The sequence below is a fragment of the Papio anubis genome, chromosome 5, assembly GCF_008728515.1.
Source record: "Papio anubis isolate 15944 chromosome 5, Panubis1.0, whole genome shotgun sequence".
Taxonomy (NCBI): domain Eukaryota; kingdom Metazoa; phylum Chordata; class Mammalia; order Primates; family Cercopithecidae; genus Papio; species Papio anubis.
In genome coordinates this window covers 51,897,669-51,918,386 of record NC_044980.1, presented here as the reverse complement: position 1 = coordinate 51,918,386, position 20,718 = coordinate 51,897,669, and the positions used below count along the sequence as shown (strand labels likewise).

The 20,718-nt window shown below is 37.5% G+C and overlaps 1 protein-coding gene across 8 annotated transcripts in view; it reads right to left on the bottom strand.

The window, feature by feature from the left end:
* Positions 1-350: 350 nt before the first annotated feature.
* The window catches only part of GPBP1 (GC-rich promoter binding protein 1), an 86,669-nt gene continuing 66,301 nt past the window's right edge, over positions 351-20,718 (bottom strand). For all 8 annotated transcript variants that reach the window (XM_031666174.1, XM_031666175.1, XM_021939375.2 and 5 more), the window contains 6 exons: positions 17,467-17,651; positions 16,736-16,876; positions 14,411-14,578; positions 12,922-13,109; positions 2,665-2,767; positions 351-1,335 (listed from right to left, as the gene is read on the bottom strand). In XM_031666174.1, the coding sequence (XP_031522034.1) occupies positions 1,177-1,335; positions 2,665-2,767; positions 12,922-13,109; positions 14,411-14,578; positions 16,736-16,876; positions 17,467-17,651 (944 nt within the window). In that variant the 3' untranslated portion in view covers positions 351-1,176. The remainder of the gene's footprint in view (positions 1,336-2,664; positions 2,768-12,921; positions 13,110-14,410; positions 14,579-16,735; positions 16,877-17,466; positions 17,652-20,718) is intronic.

Sequence of the window (20,718 nt, the reverse complement as noted above, 5' to 3'; positions counted from 1 at the left end):
GAATATATTTAAACATGAGGGGGAGCTAAAAGGAAATGGAGGTAAACAAAACCAGAAAAATCAAAATACAAATATACACAGAGCCAAAATACTTTCAGTCAGCAGCAAAACAGAAACAATTCCAAAGTTAATGTGCAAATAAAAATAAAGTAGTTAACAGTCATTCATTTAATAAGCTTGTGTATTTGATAATGAAAAGGCTTAGCTATCCTTTTCTCACCTCGGAAAGTAATCATCATCTTTAGTAAGGTATTACTTTTAAAAGTATGACTTTAACAAGTGAATAAATCATGTTTAGAGTATGTTTATGTTTAGAAACAATACCTTGAACACTACAGAAAACAACAATATTCTGAAAATCCAGTTTATTTTCCATGTTGTGGACAGATCCAGTCAGTGTGATCAGTTTTTCTGCGTGTGTAATAATTTATCAAAATAAGTTTTCCCACAAGACTCTTTTCCATCAACTCTGAAAACCCTGGTCTGACAACATACCCCAATAAAGCTTTTGAAAATCACCTCTTAAAATTTGGAAGAAAATGTGGCAAGTCTTTTCCTGTAACATTTACTGCACTACAAATGGCTAAAGAGCAATTTATGTTTTAAAAGGTGAATAGTACAACAGCTGAGTCCAGGAAATTGTTTTAGTGCACTTTGCTCCAGTTTTAGCCAACATGCTACATTTTCCTTTTTGGTTTTTTTGTTTGTTTTTTGGGGGGAGGAGAGGGGGACCGCACAAAGTGGACTTAAGGATTTCCATTGTACGAAAAAGATATGACTCTGCAAGCAAAACAGTGTAAGCTGCCTTTTTTCTTAAGACCTGGACATTTTAAGACAGAAGCTTTGCAAAACATTACACAATTTTTTATTATTAAATGAGAAAATCTCATTTGTTACATCGTCACATTGCTAGTCAGAGAAATGTTGCAGTGATGAAGAAAGTCAATGTTGGACCAACCCAAGTCCTCATTCCTACAACATTCATTTACAAAGAAATAATGTTCAACACAGCCCAACAAAACATTCTTGGTTTTCTTCGTATTGAAGTCCCCCAAAAAATCCTCTTCTAAATGGGGTATTTCACTACATAAATTATAGTTCTTCATTTTTACAATTCACCCCAAACTGTATGAGAGATGTATCACACTAAGATTTCTAAAGCTGTTAGGAAATCCTTCACACATCGTCATCATCTGATGTGTCACTGCTACTTGTCTCTGTGTCATCATTCTCAGTTGTGGGTTTGAAAGTGCTGTTCTTCCAAGGTCCAAACTTGAAGTCACAGATCAGGCCGTTTTTCAAAATACCATTTTTTCTCAGGCCATTCTTCTGTAACTAAAATGTTAAAGGCAAAATAAATAAATTATCCCTCAAGAGTTACAAACCTACTGTAATAAATATAAGCATGAATATAATAAAATTGTATCTTATCCCCAAAACTCCACAAGTAATGATATGTCTGAAAAAATCTTGGATCCGGACAAAGTAGATGTGAGTAATAATTGTCACATTGATTAAGGTACAAAACTTTTCCACATTTTTACTGCCTCAAGTGACAACTGTGATAAATACCTTCAGGGACTTCCCAGAATATAATCAGAAACTATTAACCTATATCTGTTATTTTTATTATTCTAACCTAAATTAATACACTCCCCCACAGTCTGCTTTGTTCATAGTTTGTAAAGTAGAATGAGGTATATAAAGTTACAAATCTCTTGCTTAACCAGAGATGAAGATACTAGAAAAAATATAGTTGTCTATTTCTGAAAATGAGAAATCATAACTAAAAGGTTAGTTGGTAATAAATAAGAATTGGGTCAAAAGATCATTAAAGAAGAAAAAAGATAGTTGGCCCAAATTAGAAACAATGTAAAGACAGAAAATAAGCCCAGTGTAGTGGCACAAGCCAGTAGTCCCAGCTGCTCAGGAAGCTGAGACAAGAGTATTGCTTGAGCCCAGAGATTTGGGGATGCAGTGAATTGTAAGTGGCCACTGCACTCCAGTCTGGATGACAGAGTGAGACCCCAACTCTTTAAATAAACAAATAATGGATTTGAAAAAAGCATCTCAACTTTCCGATGCTCTAACAAAAATTCCCTAATACTCTTTCAGAAAGGTAACTAGGGAGACATTAAGCAAGATGTTTTAGAATATGAAATACTCTTGTGCAAGAAAAGGATAAAAGGTGAAGTTACTTATGAATCTACTAACACTCTCTACTTCTTATCACTCTTGCTCCTCCCCCAAAAAAGTCAAAAAAACAAAACAAAAAAGGTCCAGAAAATGACTAATCATAGACATCACTTACACTAATTCCTAACTATTGCACACCCAATAGTTTAAAGAAGCCACTATTGCAGATTTCTACAAAGTCAATTCAACCAGGTGCAGTGGTTCCTGCCTGTAGTCCCAGTTACTCCAGAGGCGAAGGTTGGAGGACCACTTGGAACCCAAGAGTTCTAGAGGCCAGCTGGACAACACAGCAAAAGCCTGTCTCCCTCTCTCTCCTTTTTTTGTTTGTTTTAAAAGCAATTCTGACCTATCGTGATAAATTCCTAAATAAAACTTTTAAAATCTCCCCCATTCCATGCTTGCATATAATTATATTGTTCTAAATAAGGGCAATTTAAAAGTGAAGTTGTGTGATTCAGGTTTTCTCACCTGTTCACTAATAACTTGGAATTCTCTCATTTCATCCTCAGTTAAGGGAGCACATGTTTCATCATTTTCACTGTCTTCCTGCCAGCCCATTTCCTTTAACAATCTGAAAAGGAGAGGAAAGGAGGTTTAATTTAAAGCTTACCCTGTGCAGGACAGTTTCATTTTTATTATGTATAAGAAAACATGATCTAGGATCCATTATACAAAGACCCCAAGACACATCAAAAGGATTTTTGAGCTCAGGCTTTGAATATCTTTCTGAAAATGAATAAACAGGTTAAGATTAACAAACTGATATTAAAATTAGAATGAACTCCTTGACTGCTTAATCTTTGGTGTCAAAGGCTCTTCAGGCTGGAAACTTTTAACAGATGTGAAGCAAATCTGCTAAATTCTTATACTAAAAGTAACAGCAATATCACTCCTCTTTTTCTTCAGTACCACCATATTTCTGACTACTCATTAGGTTTTCTACTTGGGCAATCATAAACACTGTAGCAATAGCTACAGAATTTGATTGGGAAATCTCCAAGCTTGTTTCTTATATGGCCACATATCTTGTATTGATATGAAAGGGTTTTTACAAAATGAAACCCCTAAGTACCTCTGTTACTCCTACAAGGAGTCTTCAAAAAGTTCATAAAAAAATGTGTATCATGGAAAAACTATGCAAGAATTTCAAGAAAAAAAACTCTGCACCAAAATAAAACTTGTGCTAACTTGTGATAACATGTTTCAACAGAATCTTGTGTAAGGCACCACAAAGGGTAAGATTTGGGAAAAGCTCCTATCAGATCAACATGAATTCTGCTAAAATTGGAGCAAGAACAAATACCAAATTTATAGTGAAACTTGGGTGGAAGAATAATGAAATCACTGATGCTTTACGAAAAGTTTATGGGGACAATACCCAATGGAAACCAACAATTTCAAATAGATAACTCATTTTAAGAAGAGATGAGGTGATTCTGAAGATGAAGCCCTCACAGAAGCAGCAGCAGACCATCCCCATCAATTGACAAGGAAAAAATTAATCCTGTTAGTGCCCTAACTGAAGAGGACTGACGATTAACAACAGAAACAGCCAACATCACAGACATCACACTTGGTTCAGCTTACTTAATTCTGTATGAAAAATAAAGCTGAATAAACTTTCCACTCAATGTGTGCCCAGATCATCTGCAGACAAAAACAGAGCTTTCAATGGAAAGTTTAAACAAGTGGGATCAAGATTCTGAAGCATTTCTTCAAAGAACTGCACATGGCTTTACCAGTATGATCCAGAAGACAAATCACAATCAAAGCACTAGCTACCAATAAGTGGAAGTGATCCGCTCAAAGCAAAAGAGGACCAGTCAAGAGCAAAGGTCACGGCAACAGTTGTTTGGAAGGGATAAAGAACAGTAACAACTGCTTATAATGAGTGTTTTGAGAAGGCAACCTAAAGCTTTAGCGGAAAAATGCCTGGGAAAGCTTCACCAGAGAGTCCTTAAAACACAACAACATTCCTGCTCATTCCTCTCATCAAACAAGGGCACTTTTGCAAAGTTTCAATGGGAAATCATTAGACATCCACCTTTCAGTCCTGATTTGGCTCCTTCCGACTTCCTCATTTCCTAACCTTAAATTTTAGAGTGGGCCCATTTTTCTTCAGTTATTGTAAAAAAGACAGCACTGACACGGTTAAACTGCCAGGGCCCTCAGTTCTTCAGGGATGGTCTAAAATGACTGGTATCACTGCTTACAAAAGGGTCTTGAACTTGATGTAGTTATGTTGAAAAGCAGAGTTACCAGTTTTTATCATTTTATTACATTGTTCCACAAACTTTTAAGTCCTCTCTCATTTACACCTACTCATCTTTAACTTGCGCCTGCTACACATTAGCTGCTTATAGACTTTTAGACTTTTTCAAAGAGTCTCACAGAATATCTGAGACCTTGAATAAAACATTAATATGATACCCACATTTTGCAGATGAACAATAAAGATCACATAAGTAAAGTAACTTGCTTACTTGACGGCAAAAACAAATAGAATTTTGGTTTTCTGTCTCCCAAATCAGTATGTATTGCAGAGCACCTTGCTGCTATTGAACAAAAACGTCACAGTCAGCATTAATCATTTCTTCTTTCATTCCTTTTAGCCACGACTTCTTCCAATGCACTGTCTTTACTCTTTAATTTGGATGGCCTCCTTTTGAAATAGCATTTCCACTCACTTTTACCATTCAATGTCACCTAATATAGAGGCTATTAAATCTAGACCAGCAAAACAATCTGACTGCTCTTTTGCTGGATCTAAACTTTTACCTGTTTTACTTTTAAAAACTGAATCGTAACTAAGCAATGCAGGTGGAAAAAACTATCAACTATTATGAAAGAGAATATAACAGAAGGCAAGTATTTCTACTTCTCCAGAGGCTGTAGCTTTTAACTGTTCTTGAAATAGCTTTCAAAATAATCTAGTCGGGCGTGGTAGCTCATGCCTGTAATTCCAGCACTTTGAGAGACCGAGGTGGGAGGATCACTTGAGCCCAGGAGTAAGGCCAGGCTGGGCAACAAAGTGAGACCCCATTTCTACAAAAAATAATAAGAAAAATAAAAACAATCTGTGTTTCCCTTTCCCCCATAAACATACAAACATGTGCCACATAACTATATTTTGGTCAGATAACTGATGCATAATCCCATGAGACTGTAATACCATTTTCTTACTATACCTTTGTATATGTTTAGATATGCTTAGATATACAAATACATACCACTGTATTATAATTACAAATACTGTACAATATTCAGTACAGTAATATGCTATATAGGTTTCTAGCCTAAAAATAAGAGTCTATACCATACAGCCTAGGTAGGTAGCAGGTTATACCATCTAGTTTGTGTAAGTACACTCTATGAGTTTCACGCCATGACAAAATCACCTAACGACACATTTCTCAGAATATATCCCTGTCATTAAGCAAAGCATGACTGACTGTATTACCGTAACCCTCACCTGTACTTTGCTTTTTCATTTAAATTATTCCTTCCCACTCTCCTTCAAACTATTGCCACATCATCCTGATACCAGTTTCACAATTACCATCTCTGATAAATATTTTCGGTGGTTTCTCACTTTCTAAAGAACAAACTCCTTAACTGTGTTTGTGCCATAGTCACAAATTCAAATTCCTCAGTAGAGGAACTAGGATTAGAAGTTAGAAGACCTGGGTCACAGTTCCTACTTTATCACAAACCAAGTATAAGACATCTCTAAAGTCCTGCCTTTTCAATATGATCGTTAACTTCAGGGAGTAAATTTCCCATTCTTGTCAAAATATTCCACTGAACACCCTTAAAACAAACTAGGTATATACACCATTCTAACCATGTCTTTACATCCCTTCTTTTTCCAAACCACTATCTAGCACACTTGCCCCTATTTACGTCTAACCCTTTCAAGATTTAATTTAGGTCCAATTAAAACTTCGTGACTAGGGCCAGGAGTGATGGTTCATGCCTGTAATCTCACCAATTCAATAGGCCAGCTAGGAGTTCAAGACCAGCCTGGGATATAGTGAGACCATGTCTCTAAAAAATAAATTTTTATACAAATAACTATTTTAAAAAGGAAAGGAAAGGAAAGGAAAAGGAAAAGGAAAGGAAAAGAAAAAGAAACCTTTGACTGGTACCCAAGTCACAATGATCTCCATCCCCAAACCCTCTGAATTTCTTTGGCATTTACTTCCACTAATTCATTTGGTGCTTGCTTAAGTAAGTTGACAACTGTATCCCTTTGATGTTGAGGCTACCCTCAATACTCTGATAAAGTTGCTAAAACTTGACAACTAAGAATGATTTACGTGCCTGAGTATTTAATATTTCTTATTTTAATATTTGAAAAGTATTATTAAAAAACCTATCACTGGCCAGGCGCAGTGGCTCACACCTGTAATCCCAGCACTTTGGGAGGCCGAGGCAGTGGATCACCTGAGTCAGGAGTTCGAGACCAGCCTGGCCAAAATGGTGAAACCCCGTCTCTACTAAAAATACAAAAAATTAGCCCGGCGTTGTGGCGGGTGCCTGTAATCCCAGCTATTCTGGGAGGCCAAGGCAGGAGAATCACTTGAATCCGGGAGGTGGAAGTTCCAGTGAGCAGAGGTCGCACCACTGTACTCCAGCCTGTGTGACAAGAGTGAAACTCCATCTCAAAAAAAAAAAAAAAAACCACATACAAAACTATCACTGCCCCGTGATTATTAAATTCAACTAATATGAGTATTTATATGTATAAAACTTAAGAAGTCACAAAGTTTACAGAAAATACGAAGCAATGGAAAAGAAGTATCATTCCACTTTGACAGGAAAAAATAACCCTAAAATCTGAAAGAAGCCATTAACTCTCTTAGCTTAGAATGGGGAAAAGGGTATTGATATATGTCTTTGAAAAATTTACAAACACATATTCTACTTAAACAGTCAAGAAAACTGAAGCTAAGAAATTTAAATTAAAAAGTTCCATATCAAATAGCACCTTTACTCTTCTTCCCTTTTCTTAGAATCTTTTTTGCCTTGTGCAACATTTCTATAAAACTATCCCTCCAACTAGCTGCTACCAAATCTGATATCTTGAATCCACAATTTTATCATATTCTTTGCAAATAACAAAATGTTCTTATTGTTTGCCCCCTTCACCTTCATGTCCACACTAGAAAATGGTATTCCTATGCAAAACTAATTCTTTTTATAGTTTAAACTATATGGTTTAGGGGAAAAAAATTGGTTAAAACTTTTACAGTAACCTAAATATAAAAGAAAAGTATCCATTGTTTTAAAAAGAAAAACACAATGTAATCTATAAAGTCTCAAAAAAAATTAAAACATATATACTAATCATTCAAGTAGTAATCATCAATCATTCACTGATACGATCTCTTCATGCAGTATGGGGTTTTTTCTTTCCCTCCCTCTACAGCTTACTCCAATTTAGGATGTTTTTGTATTTTGTATTTTGTATTTTTTGAGATGGAGTCTTGCTCTGTCATCCAGGCTAGAGTGCAGTGGTGCGATCTCAGCTCACTGCCACCTCACCTCCTGGGTTCCAGAGATTCTTGTGCTTCAGCCTCCGCAGCAGTTGAGAATACAGGCACATGCCACCATGCCTGCCTAATTTTTGTATTTTTAGTAGAGATGGGGTTTCGCCATGTTGGCCAGGCTGGTCTCAAACTCCTGGCCTCAAGTGACCCACCTGCCTCAGCCTCCCAAAGTGCTGGGATTACAGGCGTGAGTCCCTGTCCCCAGCCGAATGTTTTCATCTTGATTTGCCTTAGTTTCTAAATCTCATCCTCTCCATTTTCTCCTGTTAGTAGTCACAGAGAACCAAATTCTGTCAAGTTATGAAATGAAAGTCTCTCTTTCGTAAGTCTTCCTAAATGGAACAAGAAGCCACCAAAATGCTTCCTGCACTAAATATCTGCTCTGCAGATTAAAAAATAAAATAGTTAAAACATTCAATATGTCTGTTAGGGGTTATAAGAAATACTTTCTAAAGGTATGGGCCAACTTTTTTTTTTTTTTTTTTTGCTACTAAAGTACTGAAGGGAAATCGGAAGACAAGATATTAGGTGACAACTTTCTCACTGTGGCCATTTCTCACTATGGCCTTAATGAATAGATTCTGTGAGTTAAAAAATCTTTTATCTGTATTCTTTTACTGCCTATGCTCTATCTCTTTAAGAGGTAACTCATCTTTTACAATCATTAGAATATCTGATATGTTTGCGTCATTATTCTCCTTTCTACACACAGGCCTTTTCCTTTTCTACCAATTGTGTGACTAGAAATATTTCAATCATTATTGGTGAGAGTGTAAATTACCACAATGTTTTGGGATAACATGGCAGTAGCTGATTATTTTAAATATGTATGGCATCTGACCAATCAAATTCACTCCTGGTAATCTGTTACCTACACATTTATACAAATATTTAAGAATATAAATACAAGGATGCTGATAACAGCATTATTTGGAATAAGGGGGGGAAAAGGAAAGGAGAGGAAGAAGGGAGTAGAGGAAAGGGTAGAGAAAGGGAAAGAGAAGGGGAGACAAAAGAGAGAGGGGATGTGAACACACATAAATCTGGATCACAGGAAAATAGTTTCACAATTTATATCCATACTATAGAATAGTGGCTTCAAATGGCAGCAGGGGAGAAACAAGGTGATTCATTAGAATGATGGGAAAAAATCCTGAAATATCTATTTATGTTTATCTTTTTTAAAAAGAATTCATGTTTGCTAAATTTTTTCTATATTTGCCATTTCAGCCATCACTCAAGCCTATCAGTCACAAGTTATAAACCGTATAGCGTGAAATTCCACAATCTGGGAGGCAATAAAAAGAGTGTGGTGACTTATTCATCCATTCACATTAAATGTACAATAAATTATATTTTGTCTAAACAAGTGAATTTAAAGATATTATCCGGCTAAATTAGTTATAAATTAATCTAGCTAAATTCTCAAATGCAATTATCAGCCCAATAAATTATTTTAGAAGAAAGTTAGGTACAAATACAAAAATTACTGGGTTTTTTGGTGTGTGTTTTTTTTGTTGTTGTTGTTGTTTTTTGTTTTTTTTTTTTTTTGACAGTCTCGCTCTGTCGCCCAGGCTGGAGTGCAGTGGCACGATCTTGGCTCACTGCAACCTCTGCCTCCTGGACTCAAGTGATTCTCACGCCTCAGCCATCCGAATAGCTGGGATTACAGGCAGGCACCACCATGCCCGGCTAATTTTTGTATTTTCAGTAGAGACAGGGTTTCACCATGTTGGCCAAGCTGGTCTTCCATTCCTGACCTCAAGTGACCCACTCACCTTGGCCTTCCAAGGTGCTGGGATTACAGGCATGAGCCACCACGCCCAGCCTACAAAATTAAATGCCTACACATTCACATACAATAGTTATAGCCACATTTAAGAAGCAACACAGGACATGATTTGGAGAAGGGAAACAAAAATAATCACGAAGATAAAATAATAATGTATGATTAAAGACAGAAAGATAAAGATTTATTCTGAAGGAGCAATCTAAGGGAAAAAAAGCGGGGGGCATCGGGCAAGGCTGGGCATGGTGGCTGTAATCCCAGCACTTCGGGAGGCCGAGACAGGAGGATCGCTTGAGCCCAAGAGTTTGAGACCAGCCTGGGCAACACGGCAAAACCCCATCTCTACAAAAAAATACAAAAGTTAGCCAGGCACGGTGGTATGCACCCGTGGCTGAGGCAGGAGCATCACCGGAGTGCTATCAGTGAACCGTCACTGTGCCACTACACTCCAGGCTGGACAATGGAATAAGACCCTGCCTCAAAAAAAGAAAGAAAAGAACAAAAGACAATCCAGCCAGGTGTGGTGGCTCACGCCTCTATTCCAGCACTCTGGGAGGCCAAGGCAGGAGTATCACTTGAGTCCAGGAGTTTAAGAAAAGCCTGGGAAACACACTGACATAGTGAGAGCTCATCTCTACGTTTTTCTTGTTTTAAGGGGGCGGGTATAACATTTGGCAGGAGAAATATAAACTAAACTATTAAACATCTGAAAAAATTAGAAATAAAAAAATTAAAGTATTCCTCAAAATAACTACAGATTTACAAAACAGAAAAATACTGCAATATTTACTTCACTCACTCATTTGACAAATTCAAGCAAAGTAATGTGCCAAGCACCATTCTAGGTGCTAGATACAATAGTGAACAAAATGGACAAAACGTTTGGCCTCATGTAGCTTATGTTCTTAATTGAAATAGAAGTTGAAATTATAAATAAATTCTACAAAAGTTATTCAAGAGGAGATATAACCCAGTTTTCCACTGTCTTAGAATTAAATGAGGTTCTAGAAGAAACTGGGAAAAAGTAAAGTCAATCAACTGGGCTGTTAATAAATGTAACTTAGCCCTAAGCTTATCTTAGAAGGTATTTTTAAGTTAAAAAAAAAAAATTCAGTTTATACAAAGCAATTACAGAATAATAATATGATAATCTAAGAGTATAAACTATTAACTTTCTTTGCTTTCGTAGTTTTTAAATCCTTTAGTTATGCCGAACCATGTGGTTATTTAAGGAATACAGTAAGGGTGTGTCATTTCTGCAAAAACACCTGCTTTTAACTACAAAAAACAAAAGTAAATTCTAGATATAAAGACTCTTCAATTCTAAGACTAAACCACTTAAGAGGTTACTATTTTTTAAAATGCTTAAGACTATACTGACGGAAGCAAAAAGTGCTGTTAAAAGTTTACAACAGGCTCGGAGCAGTGGCTCACACCTGTTAATCCTAACACTTTGGGAGGCTGAGGCAGGTGGATCACTTGAGGTTAGGAATTCGAGACCAGCCTGGCCAACATGGTGAAACCCCATTTCCACTAAAAGACAAAAATTAGCCAGGTGTGGTGGCATGTGCCTGTATTCTCAACTACTGAGAAGGCTGAAGCACACGAATCTCTGGAACCCAGGAGGTGAGGTGGCAGTGAGCCAAGATTGCACCACTGCACTCCAGCCTGGGCGACAAAGCGAGACCTGTCCAAAAAAAAAATTTTACAATAAAAACTAAATTACAGGCTAGGCACTGTGGCTCATGCCTGTACTCCTAGCACTTTGGGAGGGCGAGGCAGGAGAATCACTTCAGCTCAGGAATTTGAGACTAGCGTATGCAACATAGTAAACCTTCATCTCTACAAAAAATACAAAAATTAGCTGGGTATGGTGGTGCACACCTGTGGTCCCAGCTACTTGGTAGGCTGAAGTGGGGGGATCACTTGAGCCTGGGAGACAGAGGTTACAGTGAGCTAGTATCGCACCACTGCACTCTAGCCTGGGTGACAGTGTGAGATACTGTCTCAAAAAATAAATCACATATGGGGACAATCCGCTATCCATGTGGGAAAGGATGAATTTGGACTCCTATCTCACATCATCCAGAAAACCTGCATAAACCACGAGAGGAAAAAAATGAACTAGATGAACTAGACTTCATCAAAATTAAAACTTTCTGCCCTTCAATAGGTACCACTGACGCCGTGCGTGGTGGTGCAAGCCTGTAATCCCAGCTACTCAGTAGGATCACTTGAGACCAGTCTGGGCAACACAGAAAGACCTCATCTCAAAAGGTGCCTGTGGGGTCGGGGTGGGGGCAGGGCAGAGGTGGGTGGGAGGTGGCTGTACTACTGAGAGAATGAAAAAACTCACAGGAGAAATTATCTGCCAATCATATACAACAGACTTATACACAAATATATAAAGAACTGTTACAACTTAGTAAGAAAATGTAATTTTAAAAGAGTAAAGTATTTATACAGTTATTTCTCTCCAAAGAGGATAAATGGCCAATAAGCACATAAAAAGACACTCAACACTATTAGTCATTAGGGAAATCATACTTCACACCCACTAGAATGACTTAATCAAAGAGAGATGGTACCAAGTGTTGGTAAATCATACCACAAAAAGAAATCATACTTCAAACACACTAGAATGACTGTAATCAAAGATAGATGGCACCAAGTGTTGGTAAGAATATGGAGAAACTAGAACCTTCTATATTGCTGATGAGGAAGTAAAATGACATAGTCATTTTGGAAAATAGTTTGACAGTTTCTAAAAATGTGACACACAGAGCTATCATATGTCCCAGCAATTCAACTCCTAGGTATCTACCCAAAAGAAATAAAAACATATCCACACAATAACTTATATATGAATGTTCACAGCAGCATTATCCAAAACAGTCAAAAAGTAAGACTGGACTAGAGCCTACTGTTTAACAAAAAAAAAAAAAAAAAAGAGGTACAAACAACTAATATTCATCAACTGATGAACAAAAAAGCAGTATAGTCATATAGTGTACTATTCAGCACTAAAAAAGGAATAAAGTAGTGACATGTGCTTACAATGCAAATAAACCTTGAAAATATTATACTTAGTGAAAGAAGTTAGACATCAAAAATCACATACTGTATTATTCCACTTATATAAAATACCTACACAAGGCAAATCTATAGAAAGAATAGTAGCTGCCTAGGACAGAGTGCAAATGAAAAGTAAATGCAAATGAACAAAGGGCTACTTTGAATATATTAAAAATCATCTGTATATCATAATGGGTGAAATTTATGGCATTAGTTGTATCTCAAACCTGTTAAATCACACAAAAACTCTATAGTATTGAAATCTTGAATACAGAAAATGCTGAGGAAAAAGTAAAAACAAATACTAGCCTGTGTTCTGCCTCAAGTGAACTTGAAAGAACATCAGTTTGTGGGAAGGTTGAAGACCGAATGATCTGCTGGGAAATCACCGAGGCATTGCCATTCTCTTGAGGAATTTCATTTTCATCGAAGTTTCGGTTTATATCCCTTTCTTGGTGAGTACTATTGCTGTTATGTAAATTAAATGAGTCGTCATCCTGATTTTCAGAGAGTTAAAAAAAAAAAGATTGAGTTCTAAAGAATACAGTTATTAAAAACTTTTAATAGATCCTAACTAAGCTTCCACTGAAAATACATCAATGTGGCCGGGCGCAGTGGCTCACCCCTGTAATCCCAGCACTTTGGAAGGCCAAGGCAGGCGGATCATCTAAGGTCAGGAGTTCCAGACCCACCTGGCCAAATTGGTGAAACCCTGTCTCTACTAAAAATACAAAAAAATTAGCTGGGCGTGGTGATACACGCCTGTAGTCCCAGCTGCTTGGGAGGCTGTGGCAGGAGGATCGCTTGAACCTAGGAGGCGAAGGTTGCAGTGAGCCGAGATCATGCCGTTGTACTCCAGACAAGAGCAAAACTCTATCTCAAAAAAAACCAACAACCATAAATGTAATACTTATTAAATTAGGAATGAAAAATTAATTTTTCATTCCTAATTTTGGATGGATATCCAAAGCTTTCTTACCCTAAGTATTCCTATCTATACAACAAAGGTAAAACTAAAGCATGAAGTCAGGCAAGATGGGAGAAGCACAAGAAAGCAGATATAAACAATAACGCTTTTTAAATGTATTTTTCCACAGGAACTACAGAATGAAGTAAGTCTACTTTAGAAATGAAGTCATGGCTGGGCACAGTAGCTCACGCCTGTAATCCCAACACTTTGGGAGGCCAAGGCAGGCAGATCACCTGAAGTCAGGAGTTCAAGACCAGTCTGGCCAACATGGTGAAACCTGCCCCCACAAAAAAATGAAAAAATTAGCTGAAAAATACAATAATTAGCCAGGTGTGGTGGTGACACACCAATAGTCTGAAGCAATAGGAAGGCTGAGGAACAAGGAATGGAACTGGAAAGAAGCCTGGATATGGCACCCAGCTTGAGTGGACAGAGACCAAATGGAAGGAGGGAGGGATGGGGAAGGAGAGAAGAGAAGGAGAAGAGGAAGGAGAAAGAGGGGGGAAGGAGAAGGAAGAGGGGGGAAGGAAGAGGGGGGAAGAGGAGGAAGAGGAAGAGGGGGAAGAGGGGGGGGAAGAGGAGAGGGGAAGAGGAGGAGAGAAGAGAAGGGGGAAGAGGAGGAGAGAAGAGGAGGGGGAAGAGGAGGAGAGAAGAGGAGGGGGAAGAGGAGGAGGAAGGGGAGGGGAGAACAGAGAAGTTATTATTTATGCACATGGCTTTCCAAGTTACTTTCCAAGGAGATGATTCAAATGTATTCCAAGGTCCTAATACATGCTCAAATATTTCAATGACACACCAATGTCAAATTAAGTATTGCTATTCAATTACCTTCTCTGAGCCAGCACGGCTTTCATCTTCATGTTCCTCTTCTACTCTGTCTCTTTTCAATGCTTTCAAAAATTCACTCTTCTTATCAGTGCGCATTCGTGTCAGTTTGGTTAGACGAGGCTGCTGATTAAGTTTGTCAACAGGAGAAGAGGAATTTGAGCGATTACACTAAGAGGAAATTCAGAAATACTGATAAATATATAGCCAAGGAATCAATGTCAACATAAAATTCATTACTACCACAGCTTCCTATTTTACCTTTATTTACAGAAAACAAAATTGATTATAATGTCTATGTTAAAGTCTAGTTCTCTCTATCCCTGTATTTTCCCCTACTCAATGAGTCAACAAAAGATTTTTCTTGTCCCACAAACAATGAAGGTCTAATAATACTCAGAACTACGATTCTAAATTAGGCGTCTAAATATTATTTTATAAATGCATCCTAGGATTGTTTAAACTTTTCTATAATACACAGAAGAGCAGCTTTTCAAACTGTGTTACACAGAGCTCTACAGTTCAGTAACAGCTCCAGTAACATCTATTTTATAATTATTTATACACATACGTAAGGTTTATCTGAGTGAATTTCACCCGGGAAAATGTTTGAGAGACAGCAGGGAGGAGAGGACAAAGAATCCTTTTGTTTTTGGTTCTTTGGTATTTTGACAGTGGAACATAAAACAGAATGTTAAAACTCTGTGTCATATGGATTATCAGTCATGGAAACAAACCATAATAATGCTTACTTGTTGGCATTAATGTTTGTATAGCTAATCTTAGCAGAATTAACCAGCTAGGAATGCTAGTCCTTCCCTCAAAGTTCAAAAATTCTGTGTCTGAGATCATAAATAATAGTATATGAGGGGTTCCAATACAGTACACAAAGCAGTTTCAGGTATAATAATATAAGTGTTATGGGTGTCCTTTGACACTAGACTGGTCAGAGAACTCCCTGTTCTGGGAGTTTCAAAATCTCGATCAAATGAGAAAGAAATACCTGAACTACCATCCTGGCTAACACGGTGAAACCCCGTCTCTACTAAAAAATACAAAAAACTAGCTGGGCAAGGTGGCGGGCGCCTGTAGTCCCAGCTACTCGGAGGCTGAGGCAGGAGAATGGCGTGAACCCGGGAAGCGGAGCTTGCAGTGAGCCAACATCCGGCCACTGCAATCCAGCCCGGGCGACAGCGAGACTCCATCTCAAAAAAAAAAAAAAAAAAAAAAGAAATACCCGAACTACCAGGTACTCATAGTCAGTACAGTAACAATACATACCTTTCTCTCTTGTTCCTCCTTTCGCCCCACTCAGTATTAACAGTAATAAAATGTCCACCATCCCCAAAAGAAGACATTATACAATACAAATCCTTATTATTAGTTAAGTTCAATACTACAACATAACTATCACAAGTATCAAATAACACTGCAATTTTCATAATTATTTTCTTAAAAATTACTCTTGGTCCAGGTGTGGTGGCTCATGCCTGTAATCCCAGGAACTGTGGGAAGCTGAGGAGAGAGGATCACTTGATGCCAGGAGTTTGAGACCAGCCTGGACAACATAACGAGATCCTCATCTCTACAAAAAATAAAAAATTAGCTGGCCCAGTGGCAAGCACCTGTAGCTGTAGTCCTAGACAATCAGGAGACTAAGATGGGAGGATTGCTTGAGCCCAGGAGGTCAAGGCTGCAGTGAGCCACAAATGAGCCACTGTACTCCAGCCTGAGCAACAGAGACCCTGTCCCTCCCACCACCCCCCAAAAAATTATTCTTTGTTTTTTAGGATGTTTGGAATTCCCCGCCCCCGACATCTCCAACCTGCCACCACCACTTTTGAGACAGGGTCTCACTCTATTGCCCAGGCTTGAGTGCAGTGGCACAATCACAGCTTGCTGCAGCCTTGACATTCCCAGGCGTTCCTCCCACCTTAGCCTACCAAGATCTTGGATCACAGGCACATACCACCATGCCTAGCTATATATATATATATATTTTTTAAAGTAGAGACAGGGTTTCACCATATTGCCCAGGCTGGTCTGAAATTCCTGGGCTCAAGTGATCCTCCTGTCCCACTTCCCAAAGTACTGGGATTATAGGCATGAGCTACCACACCCAGCTGGGAATTTTCATTTAAAGTATTTTAAATGATTCCTACTTTCCCAAAGTGCAAAACTGGTTAACAAATGAAGTATATGAATCCAGTTTTCTGAAGGAATGAAACTCATTTTAATGTATTCATTTAATGAATGTCTACCTTTTATTCAGTTAAATTATCAAAATTAAAATGTTACATTTCTGAAGAGTAATTTTTAATGTCATACCTCTTTCACTGAATTTGTTGATGGACTAAAATTCTTGGCAGTTGATTTAAAAGCATTAAAGTTGCCAACACCATATGTGGACTCATGAGGGAAAGAAGTTCCAACTTTATTTTCTTTTGTTTGGCTTTTCCATTGTGTAGGCTAAAGAAAAACACACAAACATTAATGGCTATCAAAAACCGGTTATAGGAGAAAGACAAAAACCATGAATATTATAAAACAAAAAAGACTACACTAGGCTCATAAAAACAACTATTTTTATATCACACTGCATTATTCCTACACAGTTCTCTGTTCCTTTTTCTACAAATAAAATCAAAACTGAGCATTTAGGTATCTAACTAATTTGCTATTTTTCCAAAGTTACATAAAGTTGGGTTTCTTTCACTTGAGAATAAGAAAACATGTAAGTTTCCAAAACCCAAAACTGAGCACCAGGTAAAACAGCATTATATATTATCATTAAGCAAATATATCACAAATACATCTAGCAAAAAAAAAAAAAAAAAATTTGTAGGTTTCACTTACTACTGCTAAAACAATAAAACCACACAAACGCACACACCACATCAAAGATAATTAAGAGCACATATGGGTCAATTCTTGCCACCTAGAACTCAGCACCCCACGAAGTACCTTCATACACATTTTAAATTCTTTAACATTTTCCCCCATAGTATATAAATTGGTTATCAACTCAAAATTTACATTTGTGGTAATTTAGAACTTACTTTTGTAGGTGGAGCAGCAGGTTTAGGGACTAAACCTTTATAAACACTTGGACCAGTTCCATTCTTAACTGGCTGCGACGGAAGATTTCCTACTACTGGGAATCCAGATAGCTGTAAGTCTTTTGTATTACCTTTCTTAATGACCAGCATCCTTGGGGCTCTAGATTTAGGATTCGGAGGATATTCTGCATAAATAAAGCACGAACAACAGTCACTCACAATTTCAAATTTTAGTATAGAATAAAACCACCAAAAGAACAGTATATTCCAAACTTTTTTTTTTTTTAAACTAACAGCTACCTCCTGGGTAAAATAACTAAACTAAGTAAGTATAAACTATATCCCAACTTAAGAAGTAAAGCTAAAACATTACCCCACAGAATATAGAAAGAACTGGGCAATGTCAAGTAACACAGATAAATTTTGCTAGACAGTGGCTCAGAATGTTAAAACCAAGACAAATTATATTCTAACATGTCTTGCATTAACTATAAAAAATTGCAAATTTCAACCTAATGACTCTTAAGATATAGAATATAAAATACACTTCTATTTTCCCTTATCCGTTTGAAAAGAGAATTAAAATTTCAATTTTTTCATTTTACTCCACTTACAAAATTATTACCAATAAGAAATTACATTCCTTTTATTTCTAAATACTTCAGTTATGACTAAGAATTCTATTTCACAATATCAATTCACGTATTTATTGACCATTTATCTACATTCAATGCATTATATGAATGCAGAACAACCAACTCAATCCTGATTTCTGAAAATAAGTACTACGAATAATTGCTAAGGGCAGACTTTTCTCAAGACTACTACAGCTGCTAAAAATAAGTATTATTTCTATAATTTAATCAATGTGTATGTATAATCAAACAGACATTGCAATGAAGTCTTTCTATCCTTACAAAAACTTTGAAAACATCAGTTTCATAGCTGCAAAGTTTAGAATAAATAAAAATGAGTTCTGCACATTAAATAAGATCATGTGAATTAGTGAGTTGGGTAGATATTTGTAATGATTCCCTCCTCAAAAACTAAATCAAGCTTCCTCAAGGATCATCTCAAAACCCAAAACTAAATATGGACTCCTAGGGAAACCCGGAGGGACTCTTCAGTTCATGGGAGGGTTCAAGCTCTCCAAAAGATAAAGCCGGTATGGTGCTTCACCTATTGAAATGCTACAGGATAAAAAGAACAAGGGCTTACAATAATCTGAGAAAAGGTTCATCTTTCCAAAAATTAAACACGTTGACTTAAGTAGGGTAAATATTCGAACATCCTGACAGTCTAAAAAAAAGCCCAATATGATGGGTTTTTTTCCTTCTGGTGCACAAAAACACACAAAGTATTATCACCAAAGGATACACAATAAAGGTAACAGAACAAAAACAAATAAAGATCTCAAACAGGCCAGGCGTGGTGGCTTAAGCCTGTAATCCCTGCACTTTGGGAGGCCAAGGCGGGGAGACCATGAGGTCAGGAGTTCAAGACCAGCCTGGCCAGCATGGCGAAACCCAGTCTCTACTAAAAATACAAAAAAACTTAGCCGGGCATGTTGGCACGTGCCTATAATCCCAGCTACTCAGGAGGCTGAGGCAGGAGAATCTCTTGAACCCGGGAGGCAGAGGTTGCTGTAAGCCGAGATCACGCCACTGCACTCCAGCCTGGGCGACAAAGCAAGACTCCATCTCAAAGAAAAAAAAAAAAAGATCTCAAACAAAGAAGAGTAAATAATAATAGGAGTGTACTAATAATGTAAGATTTCCAATTATTTTTGGTAAGCAGATGATAATGGCATGGATAAAGGATAAAAAAAAGATTCTTGCTATTAATAAAATGTCAGAGAAAATCTTAGCATATAACTCGAAATATAAGTTAAGTAAAGCCCAGGAATCTGAGGAATGATCAGTGCTACAAAATGTAAAAGGTAATCTCATCTGAAAGGAATCCAGGTGTTAAAGCAGAGGGCAGTTCTACCACTATACCACAACTAAGTTTAAACATGGCTAACAGAGACTTCTAGTTCAATGTGGTTGACTAAGCACATAAGTTTATTATCTTCTTCTAGATTCTTACATTAAAATTACTATAAGGGAGGAAATCAAACACAACTATATAAAATAGGAGTAGAGTCATCAGCAAGAAAATGATTTCAACACACATTTCTAGAGAAGTAAATAAAAAGTTTCAATTTAGAGTGTACACAAAAGAACCTAACAGCTGAGGAGGACCTAATCTACCAAGTAAAGCCTCAAAGAGATCGGGACTTGAAAATGCCAGATATGGCAGAGGGCAGAAATGCAACTTTGACAAATAAAAATAAAATAATTCAAGAAAAGATCCTTACTAATTCTAAAGAATATACTTTAGGCAGACGGAAAATGATCCGATGTGGAAGGCTGAAGACATTAGAAGAAATAAAAATTTTTATAAATATGAATGTATCAGATCCAGGAAGTAGGCTGGGTATGGTGGCTCACGCCTGTAATCCCAGCACTTTGGAAGACCAGGGTGGGAGGACTGCTTGAGTCCAGGAGTCCAAGACCAGCCTGGGCAATACAATGAGTGAAACTACATCTCTACAAAAAAAATTTTTTAAATTAGTCAGACATAGTGATGAGCACCTGTAGTCTCAGCTACTTGGGGGGCTAACATAGGAGGATCCCTTGAGCTCAGGAGGTTGAGGCTGCAGTGAGCTGTGATGGCACCACTGTACTCCAGTCTGGGCCACAGAGTAGGACCCTGTCTCAAAACAAAAACAAAGAAGCAGAAGAGATAACAACTAGATAGGCAAGTAGATATACTGTCTTTAAGCCTCAATATAGTTCCTGAGTACAAATTTCACCTTTCTCAAAACTGGATTCCTAGACACCTAGGAGTAAGAAATATTCTGGCTAGTTCCTCAATGAGGTCTTCAGTGCAAAGAATGATGAAATATCCTAAAAAGAAGAAAAGTGAAAGCTAAGAAATCACTCACAAAAGAGTAGGTGACAGAGTAAGAGACGACAAAAGTCCTTGAAGAAAGACGATAGAGACTGAGAGGGAAGGGGAGGGATATACCGTTATTGTGCTAAGAATTCGTATTAGGCCAGGCGCAGTGACTCATGCCTATAATCCCAGCATTTTTGAGAAGCCGAGGTGGGTGGATCACGAGGTCAGGAGTTCAAGGCCAGCCTGGCCAACATGGTGAAACCTTGTCTTTACTAAAAATACAAAAAATTAGCAGGTGTGGTGGCAGGC